Below are 19,245 nucleotides of genomic sequence, written 5' to 3' on the forward strand. Positions count from 1 at the left end.
ATTTCACATCAATTTCACATAGATTGTTAGGCCTACACCTACTGTAAATCACAAATATCAGCTATTTTAAACACGTGAAAAGGGTAGCAGATAAATTGTTGGTATATATACACTCATAAAAAACATATATATCAATACAATAGATTTTTCATTAAAAAATCATAAAAAAGCGTTTTTTCAATACACTAGATTTTTTGAAGAAAAATAACCACTCACCGACTACTAGAAGCGAATAGAGCACGAGAGCCTTCACACCCTCTCTCCCCCATGATGCACTGGAGCAGCTGAGCTCACCCATCACTGCACACCTGAAGGATCCAGAAACACCACACAACCCCAAAAGTGTCGTAACATCCTTACAGCTCTGAGGTGTTGGGAGGTGTTGGGAGGTGTTGCGAGGTGTTGAGAGGTGTTGCGAGGTGTTGAGAGGTGTTGAGGGGTGTTGCGGGGTGTTGAGAGGTGTTGCGAGGTATTGAGAGTTGTTGAGAGGTGTTGCGAGGTGTTGAGAGGTGTTGAGAGTTGTTGAGAGGTGTTGAGAGGTGTTGCGAGGTGTTGCGAGGTGTTGCGAGGTGTTGAGGGGTGTTGCGGGGTGTTGAGAGGTGTTGCGAGGTATTGAGAGGTGTTGCGAGGTGTTGAGAGGTGTTGAGAGGTGTTGCGAGGTGTTGAGAGGTGTTGAGGGGTGTTGAGAGGTGTTGCTAGGTGTTGCGAGGTGTTGCGAGATGTTGAGAGGTGTTGAGGGGTGTTGAGAGGTGTTGAGAGGTGTTGCGAGGTGTTGAGAGGTGTTGAGAGGTGTTGAGAGTTGTTGAGAGGTGTTGAGAGGTGTTGCGAGGTGTTGCGAGGTGTTGCGAGGTGTTGCGAGGTGTTGCGGGGTGTTGAGAGGTGTTGCGAGGTGTTGAGAGGTGTTGAGAGGTGTTGCGAGATGTTGCGAGGTGTTGAGAGGTGTTGAGGGGTGTTGAGAGGTGTTGCTAGGTGTTGCGAGGTGTTGCGAGATGTTGAGAGGTGTTGAGGGGTGTTGAGAGGTGTTGAGAAGTGTTGAGAGGTGTTGCGAGGTGTTGAGAGGTGTTGAGAGGTGTTGAGGTGTTGCGATGGATCAGGTTCACACGCGTTCAAAAAAATGCGTCCGGGGAAGTAGGCTTCTATTGACCATACATCCAAAAACTGTCCTTCATAAACCAGTAGGTCCTATATCATCAACATCCTCATGAAACTGTAGGTTCTTTAGTGGTTGACAGAACAGAGTCTTACTACATGGACCACACGTACACTGACAGCGCCCTCATATAGTTACAACTATCAAAACTAAAATGTGACAAATCATATTTTACATCATTCTGTTATGTAGGGTATTTGCAAAACTGTCCCCGCCTGGCAACATAACCCACCAGGCTGTGCTTAACAACATAACCCACATGGCTGTGCTTAACAACATAACTCACCTGGCTGTGCTTAACAACATGACTCACCTGGCTGTGCTTAACAACATAACCCACCAGGCTGTGCTTAACAACATAACCCACCTGACTGTGCTTAACAACATAACCCACCAGGCTGTGCTTAACAACATAACTCACCAGTCTGTGCTTAACAACATAACCCACCAGGCTGTGCTTAACAACATAACCCACCAGGCTGTGCTTAACAACATAACCCACCTGACTGTGCTTAACAACATAACCCACCTGACTGTGCTTAACAACATAACCCACCTGACTGTGCTTAACAACATAACCCACCTGGCTGTGCTTAACAACATGACCCACCTGGCTGTGCTTAACAACATAACTCACCTGACTGTGCTTAACAACATAACCCACCAGGCTGTGCTTAACAACATAACCCACCTGACTGTGCTTAACAACATAACCCACCTGACTGTGCTTAACAACATAACCCACCTGACTGTGCTTAACAACATAACCCACCTGGCTGTGCTTAACAACATGACCCACCTGGCTGTGCTTAACAACATAACTCACCTGACTGTGCTTAACAACATAACCCACCTGGCTGTGCTTAACAACATAACCCACCAGGCTGTGCTTAACAACATAACCCACCAGGCTGTGCTTAACAACATAACTCACCTGGCTGTGCTTAACAACATAACCCACCAGGCTGTGCTTAACAACATAACCCACCTGGCTGTGCTTAACAACATAACCCACCTGGCTGTGCTTAACAACATAACCCACCTGGCTGTGCTTAACAACATAACCCACCTGGCTGTGCTTAACAACATAACCCACCTGGCTGTGCTTAACAACCTAACCCACCTGGCTGTGCTTAACAACCTAACCCACCTGGCTGTGCTTAACAACATAACCCACCAGTCTGTGCTTAACAACATAACTCACCTGGCTGTGCTTAACAACATAACCCACCTGGCTGTGCTTAACAACATAACCCACCAGGCTGTGCTTAACAACATAACCCACCTGGCTGTGCTTAACAACATAACCCACCTGGCTGTGCTTAACAACATAACCCACCTGGCTGTGCTTAACAACCTAACCCACCTGGCTGTGCTTAACAACCTAACCCACCTGGCTGTGCTTAACAACATAACCCACCAGTCTGTGCTTAACAACATAACTCACCTGGCTGTGCTTAGCAACATAACCCACCTGGCTGTGCTTAACAACATCACCCACCTGGCTGTGCTTAACAACCTAACTCACCTGGCAGGTGTTGTCCTCTCATCGGGGGGTGATGACCCAGAAATAATATATGCTTTCCTTCTCTCTTCTTTTTTTCTCTTCACTCGATTCTCTCTCTCTCTCTCTCTCTCTCTCTCTCTCTCTCTCTCTCTCTTCTCTTCTGCACCTGTGCTCACTCTGAGTTTCTCTTTATTCCAATGCCATGTTCATTCGTTTCTCTTTCGTGTTCTGTTATCGTATGTTCAGGGCTCCAGCTCCTGTTTGCTGTTCCAAAGTTTATGTTAAAGCGAATTCTTCTTTAGTTGGTTGGTATCTGGTGGTTGTCACTGCAGAGAAGCGTATTCCAAGTCCAATGCAGAGAGATTTTAGAGATCACGAAAACACTTTTTTTTATTCAGTTCTTGTTCTTCCCCTTTTCTTGGCAGTTGAGAATTCTTTCCCTCAATTTTTTTTGTGGATCTTTAGGTCTTTTTCAATGTGATTTTCCTCCCTCGCTCCCTCTCTCACTCTGTCTGTGTGCCAGATTCACACAATACGCAATTATTCATTTGAAACGGTGAATAATCCCTCTCTCCCTCTACCGCATCCCTCCCCCTCCCTTCTCCTCTTTCTTCTTCTCCCCTCTTTCTTACGTCCTCCCCCCTTTCGCTGCCAGATTGATTCGCCATAAAGTTTTTAGCTAAGCACCCCCTTCCCCCACTCTTTATCTCTCCATCCTTCCCCCACTCTTTATCTCTCCATCCTTCGCCCACTCTTTATCTCTCCATCCTTCGCCCACTCTTTATCTCTCCATCCTTCCCCCACTCTTTATCTCTCCATCCTTCCCCCACTCTTTATCTCTCCATCCTTCTCCCACTCTTTATCTCTCCATCCTTCCCACACTCTTTATCGCTCCATCCTTCCCCCACTCTTTATCTCTCCATCCTTCCCCCACTCTTTATCTCTCCATCCTTCTCCCACTCTTTATCTCTCCATCCTTCCCACACTCTTTATCTCTCCATCCTTCCCCCACTTTCTCTCCATCCTTCCCCCACTCTTTATCTCTCCATCCTTCCCCCACTCTTTATCTCTCCATCCATCCCCCACTCTTTATCTCTCCATCCTTCCCCCACTCTTTATCGCTCCATCCTTCCCCCACTCTTTATCTCTCCATCCTTCCCCCACTCTTTATCTCTCCATCCTTCCCCCACTCTTTATCTCTCCATCATTCCCCCACTATTTATCTCTCCATCCTTCTCCCACTCTTTCTCTCCATCCTTCCCCCACTTTCTCTCCATCCTTCCCCACTCTTTATCTCTCCATCCTTCCCCCACTGTTTATCTCTCCATCCTTCTCCCACTCTTTCTCTGCATCCTTCCCCCACTTTCTCTCCATCCTTCCCCCACTCTTTATCTCTCCATCCATCCCCCACTCTTTATCTCTCCATCCTTCCCCCACTCTTTATCTCTCCATCCTTCCCCCACTCTTTATCTCTCCATCCTTCCCCCACTCTTTATCTCTCCATCCTTCCCCACTGTTTATCTCTCCATCCTTCTCCCACTCTTTATCTCTCAATCCTTCCCCACTTTCTCTCCATCCTTCCCCCACTCTTTATCGCTCCATCCTTCCCCCACTGTTTATCTCTCCATCCTTCTCCCACTCTTTATCTCTCCATCCTTCCCCCACTTTCTCTCCATCCTTCCCCCACTCTTTATCTCTCCATCCTTCCCCCACTCTTTATCTCTCCATCCTTCCCCCACTGTTTATCTCTCCATCCTTCTCCCACTTTCTCTCCATCCTTCCCCCACTCTTTATCTCTCCATCCTTCCCCCACTCTTTATCTCTCCACCCTTCCCCCACTCTTTATCTCTCCATCCTTCCCCCACTGTTTATCTCTCCATCCTTCTCCCACTCTTTATCTCTCCATCCTTCCCCCACTCTTTATCTCTCCATCCTTCCCCCACTCTTTATCTCTCCATCCTTCCCCCACTCTTTATCTCTCCATCCTTCCCCCACTCTGTATCTCTCCATCCTTCCCCCACTCTTTATCTCTCCATCCTTCCCCCACTCTGTATCTCTCCATCCTTCCCCCACTCTTTATCTCTCCATCCTTCCCCCACTCTTTATCTCTCCATCCTTCCCCCACTCTGTATCTCTCCATCCTTCCCCCACTCTTTATCTCTCCATTCCTCCCCCGCTCTCTCTTCTCCTCTCGGAGTGATTTCAACTCTGTTCAGAGTCACAGTGTCTATGTATCTGCTGCATTAAGCCGCTCATGTTTAATAGTAGAATCATTTTGAGGCTTAGTTCTAAATGCGGCGCATCAGAGGTTCAAACCACTCTCCTCTACACAGTCAGTCTCTTAAAGTAAATACATCTCTTTCAACTTTTCTTTTTTTTTCAGCTAGTGGCCAGATTGATTCATATATTTGTATGTTTTCTCTCTCTCTCTCTCTCTCTCTCTGCATCCGAAATAGGGTGCTATTTCGGATGCAGACCCTATGATGTGGTTTGCTATAGAACACAAATATGCCTCTTTCTCTCCCTCTATCTCTCCTTCTGTCATCAACACATCCAACCTATCCCATGTTAACCCTCTGTATTTTCCTCTCACTATCCTATATGAACTCTCTCCCTCTCTGTTGAGCTCTCTCTCCCTCCCTCTCTCCGTCTATCCTTTCATAATCACGGTTTGATTAAATGACAGATCTGTAAGTGAACCCGCAAAACCTTTCCCCCCACCTCTTCTCTTCTCCTCTCCTCTCCTCCTTGCTTTCCCCCCAATCCCTATCTCCCACTGCCACTCTCTCCCCCACCATTCTCTCCCCCTGCCACTCTCTCTCCCTGCCACTCTCTCCCCCACCATTCTCTCCCCCTGCCACTCTCTCCCCCTGCCACTCTCTCCCCCCACCATTCTCTCCCCCACCATTCTCTCCCCACCCATTCTCTCTCTCTCTCCCCCCACCACTCTCTCACTCCCCCCCACCATTCTCTCCCCACCATTCTCTCGCTCTCTCTCCCCTGCCACTCTCTCCCCCACCATTCTCTCCCCCACCATTCTCTCTCTCTCTCTCTCCCCTGCCACTCTCGCTCTCCTCTCCCCCACCATTCTCTAACCCACACATTCTCTCGCTCTCTCTCTCCCCTGCCACACTCTCTCTCTCCCCCTGCCACTCTCTCCCCCACCATTCTCTCCCCCACCACTCTCTCTCTCCCCCACCATTCTCTACCCACCCATTCTCTCGCTCTCTCCCCCTGCCACTCTCTCTCTTTCTCTCTCTCTCTCCCCTGCCACTCTCTCTCTCTTTCCTGCCACTCTCTTCCCCACCATTCTCTCTCTCTCTCCCCTGCCACTCTCTCTCTCCCCTGCCACTCTCTCCCCCACCATTATCTTGCTCTCTCTCCCCTGCCACTCTCTCTCTCTCTCCCCTGCCACTCTCTCTCTAACTGTGGTATTACCATCATTTCCCACCACCGTATAAACATCCACTGCTCCATGTTTTCATGTTACTCCTCTGATTCCCCCATAACAGTTCAAATGGTGTCTGATGGTGTCCCACCGTGATCATCATCATCTGACGGCAGCCATTACAGAACACAGGTAGTGTACACACAAACAAAACTGTAGGTGGGTGTTGAATATTTGGCTCGAAATATGTTGAGATGAGAGGAGGATGGATCGAAACTAAAGGGGGAGAGAGAGGAGGAGAACAAGAGAAATGTGGAGAGATTGAGAGGACTCAAGAGAGTTGCAATATTCATTTAATTCTGGATAGTTTTCATCCCTCTCTCCCCGCATTTCTGTGCAGTGATACTCCTGTAACAGGCCAACAGAAGGGGCTCAGGGATGATGCCTGCGCCCCAAATTGCACCCTATTCCCTACACAGTGCACTAAGTAGAGCACTATATAGGGAATAGGGTGACCTTTGAGACGTGACCCACTTTCTCCCCTCTCATCTCCTCTCTCTCTCCCCATCTCCCCTCTCATCTCCTCTCTCTCTCCCCTCTCATCTCCTCTCTCTCTCCCCATCTTCCCTCTCATCTCTCTCACCCCATCTCCCCTCTCATCTCCTCTCTCTCTCCCCATCCCCTCTCTCATCTCCTCTCTCTCTCCCCATCCCCTCTCTCATCTCCTCTCTCATCTCCTCTCTCTCTCCCCATCCTCTCTCTCATCTCCCCTCTCATCTCCTCTCTCCCCATCCCCTCTCTCATCTCCTCTCTCCCCCATCCCCTCTCTCATCTCCCCTCTCCCCATCCCTCCTCTCATCTCCTCTCTCCCCATCCCCTCTCTCATCTCCCCTCTCATCTCCTCTCTCATCTCCTCTCTCTCTCCCCATCCTCTCTCTCATCTCCCCTCTCATCTCCTCTCTCCCCATCCCCTCTCTCATCTCCCCTCTCATCTCCTCTCTCCCCATCCCCTCTCTCATCTCCCCTCTCATCTCCTCTCTCTCTCCCCATCCCCTCTCTCATCTCCTCTCTCTCTCCCCATCCCCTCTCTCATCTCCCCTCTCATCTCCTCTCCCCCCATCCCCTCTCTCATCTCCCCTCTCATCTCCTCTCTCTCTCCCCATCCCCTCTCTCATCTCCTCTCTCTCTCCCCATCCCCTCTCTCATCTCCCCTCTCATCTCCTCTCCCCCCATCCCCCCTCTCATCTCCTCTCTCTCCTCTCTCTCTCATCTCCTCTCTCTCCCCTCTCTCTCCTCTCTCTCCCCTCTCTCTCATCTCCTCTCGCCTCTCTCTCTCTCCCCTCTCTCCTCTCATCTCCTCTCGCATCTCTTCTCTCCTCTCTCTCTCCTCCTCTCTCTGCCCTCTCAGCTCCTCTCTCCTCTCTCTCATCTCCTCTCTCTCCCCATCCCCTCTCTCATCTCCTCTCTCATCTCCTCTCTCTCTCATCTCCTCTCTCTCTCCCCTCTCTCTCCTCTCTCTCTGCCCTCTCTCCCGTTTCTCTCCCCTCTCTCTCATTTTCTCTCTCTCTCCTCTCTCTCCCCTCTCTCTCTCTCCTCTCCTCTCTCTCCCCTCTCTCTCCCTCTCATCTCCTCTCTCATCTCCTCTCTCTCTCTCCTCTCTCTCTCATCTCCTCTCATCTCCTCTCTCTCTCCTCTCTCATCTCCTCTCTACCCATCCCCTCTCTCATCTCCCCTCTCATCTCCTCTCTCTCTCCTCTCTCATCTCCTCTCTCCCCCATCCCCTCTCATCTCCCCTCTCATCTCCCCTCTCTCTCCTCTATCTCCCCCCTCTCTCATCTCCTCTCTCATCTCCTCTCGCCTCTCTCTCTCCTCTCTCTCCCCTCTCTCCTCTCATCTCCTCTCGCATCTCCTCTCTCCTCTCTCTCTCCTCTCTCTCTCCTCTCTCATCTCCTCTCTATCTCCTCTCTCTCATCGCTCCTCTCATCTCCTCTCTCTCTCCTCTCTCATCTCCTCTCTACCCATCCCCTCTCTCATCTCCCCTCTCATCTCCTCTCTCTCTCCTCTCTCATCTCCTCTCTCCCCATCCCCTCTCATCTCCCCTCTCATCTCCTCTCTCTCTCCCCATCCCTTCTCTCATCTCCTCTCTCTCCCCATCCCCTCTCTCATCTCCCCTCTCATCTCCTCTCTCTCATCTCCTCTCTACCATCCCCTCTCTCATCTCCCCTCTCATCTCCTCTCTCTCTCCTCTCTCTCTCCCCATCCCCTCTCTCATCTCCCCTCTCATCTCCTCTCTCATCTCCTCTCTCTCTCTCGCCATCCTCTCTCTCATCTCCCCTCTCATCTCCTCTCTCCCCATCTCCCCTCTCATCTCCTCTCTCCCCATCCCCTCTCTCATCTCCCCTCTCATCTCATCTCTCTCTCCCCATCCCCTCTCTCATCTCCTCTCTCATCTCCCCTCTCATCTCCTCTCTCATCTCCTCTCTCTCTCCCCATCCTCTCTCTCATCTCCCCTCTCATCTCCTCTCTCCCCATCCCCTCTCTCATCTCCCCTCTCATCTCCTCTCTCCCCATCCCCTCTCTCATCTCCCCTCTCATCTCCTCTCTCTCTCCCCATCCCCTCTCTCATCTCCTCTCTCTCTCCCCATCCCCTCTCTCATCTCCCCTCTCATCTCCTCTCTCCCCATCCCCTCTCTCATCTCCTCTCTCTCTCCTCTCTCATCTCCTCTCTACCCATCCCCTCTCTCACCTCCCCTCTCATCTCCTCTCTCTCTCCTCTCTCATCTCCTCTCTCTCTCCCCATCCCCTCTCTCATCTCCTCTCTCATCTCCTCTCTCTCTCCCCTCTCTCTCCTCTCTCTCCCCGTTTCTCTCCCCTCTCTCTCATTTTCTCTCTCTCTCCTCTCTCTCCCCTCTCTCTCTCTCCTCTCCTCTCTCTCCCCTCTCTCTCCCTTCTCATCTCCTCTCTCATCTCCTCTCTCTCCCCTCTCATCTCCTCTCTCTCTCTCTCCTCTTTCTCTCATCTCCTCTCTCTCCCCTCTCTCTCCTCTCTCTCCCCTCTCTCTCATCTCCTCTCTCATCTCCTCTCTCTCCCCTCTCTCCTCTCATCTCCTCTCGCATCTCTTCTCTCCTCTCTCTCTCCTCTCTCTGCCCTCTCAGCTCCTCTCTCCTCTCTCTCATCTCCTCTCTCTCTCCCCATCCCCTCTCTCATCTCCTCTCTCATCTCCTCTCTCTCTCATCTCCTCTCTCTCTCCCCTCTCTCTCCTCTCTCTCTCCCCTCTCTCCCGTTTCTCTCTCCCCTCTCTCTCATTTTCTCTCTCTCTCCTCTCTCTCCCCTCTCTCTCTCTCCTCTCCTCTCTCTCCCCTCTCTCTCCCTTCTCATCTCCTCTCTCATCTCCTCTCTCTCCCCTCTCATCTCCTCTCTCATCTCCTCTCTCATCTCCTCTCTCTCTCCTCTCTCTCTCATCTCCTCTCTTCCCCTCTCTCTCCTCTCTCTCCCCTCTCTCTCATCTCCTCTCTCATCTCCTCTCGCCTCTCTCTCTCCTCTCTCTCCCCTCATCTCCTCTCGCATCTCCTCTCTCCTCTCTCTCTCCTCTCTCATCTCCTCTCTCTCTCCTCTCTCTCATCGCTCCTCTCATCTCCTCTCTCTCTCCTCTCTCATCTCCTCTCTACCCATCCCCTCTCTCATCTCCCCTCTCATCTCCTCTCTCTCTCCTCTCTCATCTCCTCTCTCCCCATCCCCTCTCATCTCCCCTCTCATCTCCTCTCTCTCTCCCCATCCCCTCTCTCATCTCCTCTCTCTCCCCATCCCCTCTCTCATCTCCTCTCATCTCCTCTCTCCCCATCCCCTCTCTCATCTCCTCTCTCTCTCCTCTCTCATCTCCTCTCTACCCATCCCCTCTCTCATCTCCCCTCTCATCTCCTCTCTCTCTCCTCTCTCATCTCCTCTCTCCCCATCCCCTCTCATCTCCCTTCTCATCTCCTCTCTCTCTCCCCATCCCCTCTCTCATCTCCTCTCTCTCCCCATCCCCTCTCTCATCTCCCCTCTCATCTCCTCTCTCCCCATCCCCTCTCTCATCTCCCCTCTCATCTCCTCTCTCTCTCCTCTCTCATCTCCTCTCTCTCTCCCCATCCCCTCTCTCATCTCCTCTCTTATCTCCTCTCTCTCATCTCCTCTCTCTCTCCTCTCTCTCTCCCCTCTCTCCCCTCTCTCTCATTTTCTCTCTCTCTCCTCTCTCTCCCCTCTCTCTCTCATCTCCTCTCTCTCCTCTCTCTCCCCTCTCATCTCCTCTCTCATCTCCTCTCTCTCTCTCTCTCTCTCTCTCTCTCTCTCTCTCTCTCTCTCTCTCTCTCTCTCTCTCTCTCATCTCCTCTCTCTCTCCTCTCTCTCATCGCTCCTCTCATCTCCTCTCTCCTCTCTCATCTCCTCTCTCCTCTCTCCCCTCTCTCTCCTCTCTCATCTCCTCTCTCTCCTCTCATCTCCTCTCTCTCTCCCCTCTCTCTCTCATCTCCACTCTCTCTCATCTTTCATCACCCTCTCACTCCACATCTCTCCCTCTTTCTGAGATAATCTCTGTGTGTAATCTGTTGTCATCTGTCATTGTTCCTCTGATGGGACAGATTTAATCGTCTAGTCTAGCGTGACCTGATAGAGAGGAAGACACAGAACTACATCCACACACTCTCGCTCACAGACACACATATTATGTCACACACTGCCCTGCATGTACACACACACACACACACACACACACACACACACACACACACACACACACACACACACACACACACACACACACACACACACACACACAAAAAAATGTATAGTTGTCTTTCATGCCAAATGGTGTGTGTGTGTGTGTGTGTGAGAGAGAGACTCATGCATGCATGCATGCACACACACCGTGACCCCACTCTCCAAGGGAATCTCAGGGGGAATGGGATATGAAAAAAAGATTTCCATTTCACCACAACCTCTATAGGTTGCACTCTTGTACACGTGTGAAAAAGGACATGCATAAGCACCCTGTATTTGACCTTTTGACCCACACGCACACACACACGCGGAAGATTGACTGAGGCTCGGTTCGCCAAACAATGTTTTTCTACAATAAGATGCCGTCAGCACAATCTTCTCCACTTCAATTCCAGACAGAAAACATCCTTTCACTCAACTCAAAGGAGGCGTGAAACGATGCGGAAGAACAAGCTCCCCCCAACAACAAGCTCCCCCCAACAACAAGCTCCCCCCAACAACAATAGTCGTATTTTAAGAGAATAAATGAGAAGAATGGAGACACGACAGCCACATGAATAGGCAGGACGATGGAGAGGAAGAGGGGGAATAATGAAGAAAGGGATGACGGACGGAGGAACAAGAACACAAACGGGCGATGGAGGTTATTTGAGGAGGAGCAGAGCGACAGAGGTGTAAAAAGGTGAACATGAATTTAGAACGAGAGAACGAGGGAACAGCAGTGTGACAGAAATAACAGCAACAGGATGTTGGTGTCAACGGCACAGGAAGCCACACCGTTGCAGAAATCAGAAGTTGGTGCGCGCGTGAGACCCCTCACTCCTCACCTCCAGTGTCTCCACATCTTTCTGTATCCCCCTTTCTTTCTTTCTTTCTTTCTTTCTTTCTCACAACATGATATTCTCTCCCTCTTGCTTTCATCCTGCTTTTCATTGCCTTCTTGAGCATCCGGTTCACTTCTAAGTACGAGGTCCAAACATTTTATTCAACAACAAACGTTACGTTTATTCAATAAAAGAAGTGAATGACTGAATTACGTACAGAAACACCCCCCCCCCCCAAAAAAAAAGATATTATGTGCTTAAAAAAATATTACAATTAGCATAAAAAAATAAAAAATATATAATAAAATATGAAAAATACATGTACAGTGTATTGTCATTGTGGGTGAAGGATATGACTGATGATGATCACAAGTTATAAGAGTCGTAATCACTGTTTCTGTTAGACGAAGGCTCTCGGCTGGTGTTCACCGTCAGCCTCTCCAATCCTGGGAGAACGAGAGGGAATGTAACGCTTTAGGGTCTAATTAATACTAAACTTGAGATACCTTTGCATGCGTCATTCAAAGTTTGTGTAAGTCACACAATTCTCAGGTTAGGCTTCCGCCTGTGTAAATAGAAGAGTGGAGAGAGGAAGAGTGTGTGTGTGTGTGTGTGTGTGTGTGTGTGTGTGTGTGTGTGTGTGTGTGTGTGTGTGTGTGTGTGTGTGTGTGTGTGTGTGTGTGTGTGTGTGTGTGTGTGTGTGTGTGTGTGTGTGTGTGTGTGTGTGTCTCACCAGGGTAGGAGTGTCTCTTGTCTGTGTTGTCGTTAAGTTGGAGTCCAGCCTTCCCTCTATGGTAGGAGACTGTGAGACAGGCAGACAGTCAGACAGACAGACAGACAGACAGACAGACAGACAGACAGACAGACAGACAGACAGACAGACAGACAGACAGACAGACAGACAGACAGACAGACAGACAGACAGACAGACAGACAGACAGACAGACAGACAGACAGACAGGCAGGCAGACAGACGTAGGAGGGGGAAGAGGTGGTTATGGATTACATCGCTTGCCAAGATATTGCATTATTTGCGAGAGAACAACCAAAGTCTGTGTGTGTAACGTGAACTCATCAACTCAACGCATTATTCAACGATTCCACGTCTCTCCTACTTAGGCCTGCAACTTGGCCTGGTGGGTGTGCGTGTGTCTAGGAGTCATTGACTCACCACTTTGGCTCTGTGTAGGTCCGATCCACCGACTCTGCCTCTTGTCTGACACTGAATCACAGACATAAAACATGTTGATTAGAGGTCATGTTATAATGTTATATTACCAACACACACCAAGTACCCGACCAACACACACCAAGTACCCGACCAACACACACCAAGTACCCGACCAACACACACCAAGTACCCGACCAACACACACCACATTACCAACACACACCAAGTACCCGACCACACAACCACACCACATTACCAACACACACCAAGTACCCCCGACCAACACACACCACATTACCAACACACACCAAGTACCCGACCAACACACACCACATTACCAACACACCAAGTACCCGACCAACACACCACATTACCAACACACACCAAGTACCCGACCAACACACACCACATTACCAACACACACCAGTACCCGACCACACACACCACATTACCAACACACACCAAGTACCCGACCAACACACACCACATTACCAACACACACCAAGTACCCGACCAACACACACCACAATTACCAACACACACCAAGTACCCGACCAACACACAGCCACATTACCAACACACACCAAGTACCCGACCAACACACACCACATTACCAACACACACCAAAGTACCCGACCAACACACACCACATTACCAACACACACCAAGTACCCCGACCAACACACACCACATTACCAACACACACCAAGTACCCGCCAACACACACCACTACAACACCACCAAGTACCCGACAAACCACACCATTCCAACACCACCAGTACCCGACCAACACACACCACATTACCAACACACACCAAGTACCCGACCAACACCACACCACATTACCAACACACACCAAGTACCCGACCAACACCACCCCAACACCCATTACCAACACCACACCAAGTACCCGACCAACACACACCACATTACCAACACACACCAAGTACCCGACCAACACACACCACATTACCAACACACACCAAGTACCCGACCAACACACACCACATTACCAACACACACCAAGTACCCGACCAACACACACCACATTACCAACACACACCAAGTACCCGACCAACACACACCACATTACCAACACACACCAAGTACCCGACCAACACACACCACATTACCAACACACACCAAGTACCCGACCAACACACACCACATTACCAACACACACCAAGTACCCGACCAACACACACCACATTACCAACACACACCAAGTACCCGACCAACACACACCACATTACCAACACACACCAAGTACCCGACCAACACACACCACATTACCAACACACACCAAGTACCCGACCAACACACACCACATTACCAACACACACCAAGTACCCGACCAACACACACCATTACCAACACACACAAGTACCTGACCAACACACACCACATTACCAACACACACCAAGTACCCGACCAACACACACCACATTACCCAACACACACCAAGTACCCGACCAACACACACCACATTACCAACACACACCGAGTACCCGACCAACACACACCACATTACCAACACACACCAAGTACCCGACCAACACACACCACATTACCAACACACACCAAGTACCCGACCAACACACACCACATTACCAACACACACCAAGTACCCGACCAACACACACCACATTACCAACACACACCACATTACCAACACACACCAAGTACCCGACCAACACACACCACATTACCAACACACACCAAGTACCCGACCAACACACACCACATTACCAACACACACCAAGTACCCGACCAACACACACCAAGTACCAGACCAACACACACCACATTACCAACACACACCAAGTACCCGACCAACACACACCACATTACCAACACACACCAAGTACCCGACCAACACACACCAAGTACCAGACCCAACACACACCACATTACCAACACACACCAAGTACCCGACCAACACACACCACATTACCCAACACACACCAAGTACCCGACCAACACACACCATTACCAACACACACCCAAGTACCCCGACCAACACACACCACATTACCAACACACACCAAGTACCCGACCAACACACACCACATTACCAACACACACCAAGTACCCGACCAACACCACACCACATTACCAACACACACCAAGTACCCGACCAACACACACCACATTACCAACACACACCAAGTACCCGACCAACACACACACATTACCAACACACACCAAGTACCCGACCAACACACACCACATACCAACACACACCAAGTACCCGACCAACACACACCACATACCAACACACACCAAGTACCCGACCAACACACACCAAGTACCAGACCAACACACACCACATTACCAACACACACCAAGTACCCGACCAACACACACCACATTACCAACACACACCAAGTACCCGACCAACACACACCAAGTACCAGACCAACACACACCACATTACCAACACACACCAAGTACCCGACCAACACACACCAAGTACCAGACCAACACACACCACATTACCAACACACACCAAGTACCCCGACCAACACACACCACATTACCAACACACACCAAGTACCCGACCAACACACACCACATTACCAACACACACCACATTACCAACACACACCAAGTACCCGACCAACACACACCACATTACCAACACACACCAAGTACCCGACCAACACACACCACATTACCAACACACACCAAGATAACATGCCTCAATGACAAAAGAAACACTTGATCCATAACTGACAAAATATGAATGAAATAAATGCCACACCGATCCTGGTATCAACATCCTTTTCTTTTCTGCCATGACCTTATGACACATTATTTGATCAACTGCTATTGGATCGGTCCAAGTACTGTGGACTTTTTTCTTTAAGAACTTTATTGCAGTAATTGAAGTGCTTTGTTGTCATCCTAAATGTACTCTCATGTGTTCAGTGTTTAGATCTGGGCCCCCGTTAACGCACAGCATCTCAGAGTAGAAGTGCTGATCTGGGATCAGTATTGGCCTTTTTGATCGTAATGAACACGACGAGTACATGAACGGATCCTAGATCAGCGCTCCTACGCCGCCAAGCTTTGTGGATGCAGGCCCAGGTGTCTGGTACTCACGTCTCCTACGGAGGGCCTTGAAGGAGGGCTGCCCGAAACGCACCATCAGCACCACCAGCACCAGAACACACAGCAGACCAGTCACCACCTTATAGCCCACTAACTGATCTGAGACGACTGGAGTGGAGAGGAGATGAGATTCATATTTAACCATGACTTTACTAGGCTGGCCCCAGATCTGTTCGTACAGTCTTACCAACTCCTATGGTCATTTGGCAAGACAATCTAAATAGATATGGGACCAGGCTATTGTTTTACAGCACCGTATAAAACACTGACAAAAATATGTAAAAAGTGTACTTACAAAGATATTCATGTACTTGTACGCATGTGTGGTATTTCAACCCATTGTCAAGACACTTAGAGAAATATACGCAGAAAGGACACACAAACATACAGGACTCACCTTCGCATTGGATCCCCAGTGTTGTACAGGGGTTGTTGGCAACACTTCCATTCGTACTGATCTGGTAACCCAAAGCTTTAGGATTGATCTTAGTCCATGTTGGGGAGCCCTCGCAGCCCTTCCTCTTACACAGCCCTGCGCGATGAAGACTACGATGGGTAAGACTGTTAAAGCAAACTGGCAAGGAATGGGACGAGAGGAGAGACAGGTGTACGTCCCCCTTACAGGACTTTTCTTCCCATTTGACCTTGATAACACCCAGCGCAGGTGGCGGAGACTCGGGCTGGGTCGGAGAGGAACAGGAAGTGGAGACTTTACACACACAGGAAGTGGTGGGAGCAGGGGGAATGAAGGTAGCAGGAGTGGAGTTGGATGGTGTGAGAGGTTGGGAGGTGGATACCTTGATTTCATTGGTTACTACAGCGAGAGAGGGAGAGGGGGAGAGAGAGAGAGAGAGAGAGAGAGATTATTCATACCACGGAAACAACAGCAAAGAAAGGAAATTGGTATCTTGGAATCCATATCTACAAAAAATATTTTGATTAGATTTTTAAAAATCTATATTACATGTCATGCGATAGTTACTAATCACAGAGGCAGTTTTTCAAAAGTCTTAATGGGGAATGTTTGTCCACCTGCAGCGGGGACTAAAACTGGCCTGGATTAGCCTAAACCCTCTCTAATCTATCAATTAATACAACAAATTAAGGAAACGGAAATGCTCACCCTCTACTGAGAGATGAGGTCATAAGGGTAATTATCAGACCAATGGATGATATTTACTACTACTACTACTTCTACTACTACTACTACTACTACTACTACTACTACTACTTCTACTACTACTACTACTACTACTACTATTTCTACTTCTACTACTACTACTTCTACTACTACTTCTACTACTACTACTACTACTATTTCTACTTCTACTACTTCTACTACTACTACTACTACTACTTCTACTCCTACTTCTACTACTACTACTACTACTACTACTACTACTATTTCTACTTCTACTACTACTACTATTTCTACTTCTACTACTTCTACTACTACTACTACTACTTCTACTACTACTCCTACTTCTACTACTACTACTACTCCTACTACTACTTCTACTTCTACTACTATTCCTACTTCTACTACTACTACTACTACTACTATTTCTACTTCTACTACTACTACTCCTACTACTACTTCTACTTCTACTACTACTACTACTTCTACTACTACTTCTACTACTACTACTACTACTACTACTACTATTTATACTTCTACTACTACTACTTCTACTACTACTTCTACTACTACTACTACTACTATTTCTACTTCTACTACTTCTACTTCTACTACTACTACTACTTCTACTACTACTACTACTTCTACTACTACTACTACTTCTACTACTACTTCTACTACTACTACTACTCCTACTTCTACTACTACTTCTACTACTACTACTCCTACTTCTACTACTACTTCTACTACTACTACTCCTACTTCTACTACTACTACTCCTACTTCTACTACTCCTACTTCTACTACTACTACTTCTACTACTACTTCTACTACTACTACAGAAAAAAATATATTTAATCCTTTTTAGAATAAGGATATAACGTAACAACATTTGGAGAAAGTGAAAAGGTCTGTATACTTTCCGAATGCACTGTGTCCTAATTGCCTCGTACCCCTGCACATCGACTCGGGAACTGGTGTCCCCTGTATATAGCCATGTTATTTTGACTCATTATTGTTCGTAGTTTTCCCCTGAGTATTTATTCCTCGTGTCACTCTTTATATTTGTTATTCATATTTTTTCTATTATCTTTAACTCTGTATTGATGGAAAAGTAAGTAAGAAATGTCACTGTTCGTCTTCAGCCTTTTGTTCACAAAGCATGTGACAAATACACATTTATTTTCTTTGATATGTTGTTGTTTATCTACTTTAGTTGAATGCACTGAGTCTAAGTCACGCTCTATAAGAGTGTCTGCTAAATGACCAAAATGTAAATAAATATGTGAAAATGAACATACCAAAATGATCTGCAAAAGCACCCTGATTATTGTTATTGGCCTTGTTTCGGGTTGGACTTCATTAGAATAATACTCAGCATCCTTTGCAATTGTACAATTTCACATTTACATTGATATTTTAATTGATTTAGCAGATGCTTTTAGTACACCATAGTACCATCAAAATGCTGATACCAATGCAGGGAGAAAGGGGGACGCAAAATTGTGAACCGCTATAAAATAAATTGTGTAGAAAAGTATTTCGAAAATAAAAATGACAGCTCTCGAAAGTATCTTGTTACAAAATACATTGGAGTTGGGCCCAGTGTAATACACATTTTAAAATACTCAGAAGTAATTTAAATACATATATCAAATACATGTAACAGAAATACTGCCCATCTCTGATAGGGAATAGGGACGCAGCCAAATGACTACAATTCTGCTGCTTCAAGTTCAACCGTCAATGTCCGTGTAGTGTATCAGAACACGAGAGAAATGTGTATCATAATGGACTCACGGAAACCACGAGACTGTATTTCGATAAAGACTTACCAACATTCAGGGCCAGGACTGTAAGTACAAGCCTTCTATTCATTCTGGAGATGACCAGCTTGAGAAAAACAGGGGAGAGAAGAAGAGAAGAGAGACAATGCGCTTCAAAAAAAACGACAGACAGACTGAAGAGAGAGGAAACAGTGCAGAAGTCTAAACTCCTCGCTCTCCTTTCTCCCCATTCTCTGTTTCTCTATCCATAAAGCCTTCTCTTCATCTTTGGCGTTTGCTGCTTTTCTTCTGAGAGGTTTTCTGCAAACTTCCTCACTTCAAAGACAGGCACAAAAAAAGAATGAGAGAAGAAGAAAAGAAAGAAAGAAGTGAAAAGGAGAAGAGTGGAGGATAAGAGTGGAGGAGAAGAGT

At 48.0% G+C, this 19,245-nt stretch overlaps 1 protein-coding gene across 2 annotated transcripts; it reads right to left on the reverse strand.

Annotated features, from left to right (window-relative positions):
* Positions 1 to 11,784: 11,784 nt before the first annotated feature.
* Positions 11,785 to 19,184, reverse strand: cd5 (CD5 molecule). Of its 2 annotated transcripts, XM_031828426.1 has the most exons (6): positions 18,883 to 19,155; positions 16,307 to 16,723; positions 15,901 to 16,017; positions 12,796 to 12,846; positions 12,358 to 12,426; positions 11,785 to 12,070 (listed from the first exon to the last, which is right to left on the reverse strand). In XM_031828426.1, the coding sequence occupies exons 1-6, from the start codon at positions 18,923 to 18,925 to the stop codon at positions 11,991 to 11,993; spliced, it is 777 nt and encodes a 258-aa protein (XP_031684286.1). In that variant the 5' UTR covers positions 18,926 to 19,155; the 3' UTR covers positions 11,785 to 11,990. The 2 variants fall into 2 exon arrangements, with proteins under 2 accessions (XP_031684286.1, XP_031684288.1); XM_031828428.1 differs by lacking the exon at positions 15,901 to 16,017 and having other exon boundaries at positions 11,847 to 12,070; positions 18,883 to 19,184.
* Positions 19,185 to 19,245: the final 61 nt, after the last annotated feature.

The sequence above is a fragment of the Oncorhynchus kisutch genome, linkage group LG7, assembly GCF_002021735.2.
Source record: "Oncorhynchus kisutch isolate 150728-3 linkage group LG7, Okis_V2, whole genome shotgun sequence".
NCBI classification, from domain to species: Eukaryota; Metazoa; Chordata; class Actinopteri; order Salmoniformes; family Salmonidae; genus Oncorhynchus; species Oncorhynchus kisutch.